At 31.6% G+C, this 5,791-nt stretch overlaps 1 protein-coding gene across 2 annotated transcripts; it reads left to right on the top strand.

The window, feature by feature from the left end:
- Positions 1-342: 342 nt before the first annotated feature.
- LOC132747506 (nuclear receptor subfamily 1 group D member 2-like) lies at positions 343-5,016 on the top strand. 2 transcript variants are annotated; one of them, XM_060736906.1, is made up of 2 exons: positions 343-540; positions 2,237-5,016. In XM_060736906.1, the coding sequence occupies exon 2, from the start codon at positions 2,248-2,250 to the stop codon at positions 4,132-4,134; it is 1,887 nt and encodes a 628-aa protein (XP_060592889.1). In that variant the 5' UTR covers positions 343-540; positions 2,237-2,247; the 3' UTR covers positions 4,135-5,016. The 2 variants fall into 2 exon arrangements, with proteins under 2 accessions (XP_060592889.1, XP_060592888.1); XM_060736905.1 differs by having other exon boundaries at positions 346-550.
- Positions 5,017-5,791: the final 775 nt, after the last annotated feature.

The following is a 5,791-nucleotide window of genomic DNA, read 5'->3' as shown; positions in this document are numbered from 1 at the left end:
AAAACGGCTACATTTCCTTTTAACTACTAGTACTGTTCATAAACTTTAACTTATTTGCATAGTCACGTGATTTAAATCACACTTATATCTAGCCAACCACGGCTAGCAATCATGCACACTTATATAAAGTGTTTTACTTTCATTAATTACATATATGAATAGAAAAAAAAACATTGTTTTTTTTATAAAGAATTAAAGTAGCTATCAATTTTTATATTGTTCTACCCTACATTGTATTCAATGTCATTACAACTTGTGACGTATGATTGTGTGAAAACTGATAACCCGCTAAATCATCGTATCTTGAGAGGGTTTTAATCTTATTTACACACACACACCATGTTGACACAGACTGACCTACATTGATAGTACAATCACTGGCTATAGTGAACTATCTAACGCTGAAATTTGTTTAAAGTTACACGACTTTACCGCTAACAGTGTCTCCCTATTATCTTTATACTTAAATTGTACAAAGTAAACTGTATCAACATACAGTTTTCTGCTGAGTGACATAGGAATACCTTTTTCTTTTATAAAGTAAGAAAAGGTAAGTTATTTTCTACATTTACTTTAGCTATAATAATATATGGTGAACGCATTTATTGCGCAAAATTTAGAATGAGTGACTGTTCGGTAACTGTTTGATAAGTATTTGGTAACTGTTTGCCCTTTACAAGCGGATATTCTGGTATTTTAAATGCTTATTGAATATTTGCGAACACGTTTCAGTAGCAATGTTTTACAACGATATGTTTTTAATATGTTTGAATGAAGTTTAAGGTAAATGTAATACATTCATCAAATATAAACTTTCAAACTAGTTCACTGAGACCATTTTTTTTCTATAAATTTTTTATAAGAATAATATCACAATAATTAATTTATATTGTTTATATCAGTATTTTAAAGTTTTACAATAAATGTGCCCATTGTAGACCACGCCGCTTTAACATATCAATTATTATTATAATCATCATCATCATTATTATTTTATTATTATTATTATCATCATCATTATCATCATCATTATTTTCATCATTATTATTATTATTATTAATATTATAAATATCTAGCTTGTTCTGAACGCAATGCACATAGGAACAGCTGATTTCTACTAATTGTCCCGTTACACTGCCATAGAAAGCCTGATTTAATAAAATAAAGAATAAACATGCAGAAGAACCAACATTAGTTGGATGTTATTGCACTGAGAGAATAAAACGCCATCAAAAGTATTTTTATTACAGTGAAATAACATCACAAGTTATTATTGTAACAATAGTTGTGTGATAACAGTAATCAAAAACATTCCACAGAGCATATTATAATGTTATTGCGACATGCTAATGTATGTTACAAAGTTTTTTACAATAAAACGAGTTTTGGAAAAAAAATCTTGATTGTGTTACAGCTTTTCTTTCGAAGCCAGTTTTGCAGAAACGCTAGTTAAAAAAGCCAAATTACAAGTTTGGGGTTAAGATTATACTCCAAACATTAACTATTATTACAGTGATTTCATTCAGAAAACATGTATTACTCAACATTTCTATTCGTGCTAGTAAACACTAAATCCGTGTATTTCATTGCACTAACATTTTGCTGCTTAACCCGCTGTGACACATACATAATCATGTCATGATAAAAAATAATTAAAATAAAATATAGAAAAATGTAGAAAATTGATTGGATTGCAAAGTTCGTTGCGGTGATATAATTTGGTTACAATTTCCTCGAAACGATCGTAAAATGCAATAAAATATTCAAACAATCACAGCTTTTATGCTTGTATTGCAAAACACGTATTTTATTGCAAAACTGGTTGGGTGAAAATGGCAACGGAATTTTGTCATCGCAAAAACGTTTGCAATAAGATTTTCAACATATCATTGTTTTTGCGAATGTAGAAGTGAATATCCGAATTATCACAACGAGTTTGTGGTTAAAATTACTGCAACATTAGAACTTGAATTGTTAAAGTTTAAACAATATTTTTTAAACAAGTCACACTACAATTTAGAAACGGAATTCAGAATGGAGTCAATAACGTATTTATTTAGATCTCTCTCCTAAATTGTTGATCATACAAATATGCTGATACTGCATCAAAATCATGTACATTCATGCATGTTATATTTAACATCTACCATGTATTAACTTTCTATTATTTAAGGAACGATTCCAAAATAATATTTCAAATTTTACTGAAGGTCCTACTAATTTATTTCTTTTTCAGGACTCAAAAACATGCACACGGACGGAAGTGATGTTGGAGAAACCGGATTCCAATTGTTCAGGCCCTTTCCCGCTTTCAATGAAGATTACACAGAAGAAATGCCGTCAACATCCCTACTTTCTCCACTGCTGCTGTCATCATGCACACAAATAAATGACGACCTCAATGAATGGCATGATATATCAAGTACAACTACAATAGATAATGGCGCTTATTCAATTCCAACATATTCTCCGCAGGTCACTCTCCAGGCTGACGATGATTATGTCATTACATCATTGGACGGATATTCTGTTGCGTCAAACGACAATTCTGGATATACAAGTAGTGGCATTTCTTCTCCAGAAGCTTTATCTTCCTCCTACTCTCCAACTGAGTCGCCAGAAACAGTGACAGATGGTATATCAGTTACATCGCGACTAAAATGCGTTCTTATGTCGCGCCAGAAGAAACAGAATAATTTATCAGCGTCCGTACCCAACGAACATTCCACACCTTCATCGGCAATTCATAATTATTCATCCGCTGAAAGAAGAGTTGTTGACAATAAGTTTTCTGATGAAGCAGGTAAATATGAGAAATGTACATCAAAAACTGCTCTACGATTCCCCCCTTGCAGTGTATGTGGTGGAACAGCATCAGGGCTACACTACGGCGTTAATAGTTGTGAGCCATGTAAGGGATTCTTCACAAGATACCTACGGAAGAAAGAGGTTTACAAATGTGCAAAAGATAATAATTGTCCGATAACTAATCGTTTGAGGGGGAATTGTAGTGCGTGTCGGTTGAAAAAATGCTTAGCTCTTGGCATGGCAAGGAAGAATTCAAGACTTGGTCGGTATAGTCTTTCTAGACGAATGGAAACAATTATGCAAGTAAATGAATTAGAAAAACAAAACGACGATCAAGTTAATCAGACACTCATGCAAGATTTTAATGGTAAACATATGAATGAAATGCCAATCATTGACACTGACATTGAAAGTAGAAACTCGGGAAAGATTCAAACTGATCACCAAGAACAAGCGGAACCTGTGAGGAATACTCATTCTGCTTCATTTAAATTAAAAGCTCCCTCTGGGTTTTCATATAAACTTGTGAAGACTTTGGTAGAATATATGGAAAGAATTAAACCTTACGGCGAGGACATTACGTCTAAAGAGCAAATAATGCAGACGCTGCTTTCCCATTACGAATCATATAAGCTGAAAATAGACATCTTCGGTAATCTAAGAAGCGTGCCAAGAGACGAATATTTTAATCTTCTAAAAGGTTTCGGAATAGAAATTGACAAAAGAATGATGTTCCTGAAACAATCTGCCAACGAAATGATGGATATCATTGAGCGATATTGCAATTTTGCGAAACAAATTCCAAATTTTACATGTCTGTCTAACAGAGATCAAACTAACTTGCTGAAATCGTCGCGTTACGATTTCTTCATGATTCTTATGCATGATGGATATTTACATGAAAAACAGGTTTTTCTTGCACATAATGGAGCTGCTTTTCATATGGAGGAAGTTGCTGACAAATTCTTCTCTCGTAAGCTTGTGATTAATGTATGTGATATGTATCACCGTTTACAAAAATTGAAACTGAGTAAAGAAGAAAACGCTCTCCTAATCGCTATATCTCTGGTATTTACTGATCGATGTAGTCTAGAAAACCCCAGTCTTGTTGAACAGATACAATTTTCGCTGACACAGCTTCTTCAAAAACAACTTCAAAGAACTTGCCCTAGTTCGGCTTTAAGAAGATTTACCAAGATAATTGATTGTCTGACAATTATGCGAGAGAGTTCCGAACTGTATCTGAAAGAATACAGCGAACTGTGCCAGGATGAAATGGTTATTGAAGAAGTGCCAATTATGACGGAACTCTTATTCGAAGACTAGAAAATTTTGCCAATGTAAAGTCAAGATTATCAACGTGACTGATTTAGTAAGAGTGTGCGATCGTAGGTATATACGAGGCGTTTTGTGTTTTATTGTACAAATGAACTTTTCCAAAACATTAATAAGTAAAAGTATTTTATCCCAAAAGTTCCACAAGAGACAATTACCGCAATATCGGAAAGAAAGTATCGACAAACGCGAGTTAGATGTATTTATCGAGAAATGGAAAAAGTACGCGTTGAACTTTTCATTTGCTTGGGGATACGGCAGCGAGAAATTGAGAGTTTAGCTGTGTTGTTTAATTACATTTTTAAACGTTGAACTGTCAAGTTATTTTTGAAACAGCTTTGAATGATGATTTTGATTCATATTCCATGTATCGCTTTATTTTATGTAAGAATAAATGTATGATAACTTATCGAAAATCGGATTGAATTCTAATTAAGTAAAGCAAATTGGTTTATTTTTATTTTGTTAAATGAAGAAAGTAAGTTTTTTTAAATAAACTATAAAGACTTACTGACAGTTTTTTCTTACCTATCATCAATTCATATAAATAGTTTATAAAAATTCTTTAAAACATTAATTTTCTAGTTTTCTGGTATAAATAAGAATATTACAGTAAATGAATTCAATTATTTCTGACGCAATTTAATCACATGTGTTAAGTTTCCAATTTTGTTTCGCTTGCAATAAATCAACGGTTGTGCTTACTGAATAAATAAATCTATTTTGTGGTTCCTATAATTGCATTTGAGTTATTTTAATCAACGTTAAGAAATATATCGATACACATTAACGTTTCGAATGTCTAGCGAATCGCACTAGAATATTAATATTATTCAAAACACGTATAAAGTCAATAAAAGATACAACCGCGAATCTGATTAATATCATTTGTGATAAAACCAAATTTATATAACTCGTTTGTCTATTTCCAGTAATTTGAGTTGACATATAAAAAGAAATAATATAATTCTACGAAATAGAACCACGAGAAACCAAATATCTGATTGCGTAATTAATATTTAGAGAAACCAAATATCTGATTGCGTAATTAATATTTTTAGAGCTATTTAGATGTGTTATAGTTACTGTTATGGTGAATGCCTTGCACGATATTTTCGTACATCAACATAGAAAATCAGATTCTTATATAAAATATTGAAAATGATTCGAATTGTATCGCTTACACGCAGACGTGAATTTTCCCATCACTCCCATATGGTTTTTTATTGTTGAGTATAATGATTCATAAGAGGCAAGATTTATCAAAATGTTATCTTTTTTTAAAGATTCTTTATGGTGATGAAAATATCCAATTTTCTGAAATATGTAATATTAAACATGTTTTCATTCAAGTATTATGGAATGAGAAATAGCAAAGCTCATTTCCGTATTGCGCGATGATTATTTTTTTTGAAAATTTGTTTTCGCTATGAAAATAGTAATGGAATTGGTCAAATTGAATACTAAATTATTTGTTGTTGTTTATTTTGCTGAATGGAGTGTAACGGGAATAAATAGTATATTTTCGTTGGAGCAAAACAGAAAATAAACAAGATATTCATCGTAAGACTGATACACTAAATGAAACTCTATCATTGCGACTGATCAAATTCTATTTACATATTGAGATAAATACGTTAAAATCTGG

The sequence above is a fragment of the Ruditapes philippinarum genome, unplaced genomic scaffold, assembly GCF_026571515.1.
Source record: "Ruditapes philippinarum isolate M1 unplaced genomic scaffold, ASM2657151v2 ctg1242_1_1_1_1, whole genome shotgun sequence".
Classification (NCBI taxonomy): domain Eukaryota; kingdom Metazoa; phylum Mollusca; class Bivalvia; order Venerida; family Veneridae; genus Ruditapes; species Ruditapes philippinarum.
This window is presented reverse-complemented; position numbering and strand designations above follow the sequence as displayed.

Excerpts from the sequence above, each read along its gene's own strand:
- LOC132747506 (XM_060736906.1), top strand. The coding sequence starts at position 2,248 with ATGCACACGGACGGAAGTGATGTTGGAGAAACCGGATTCCAATTGTTC.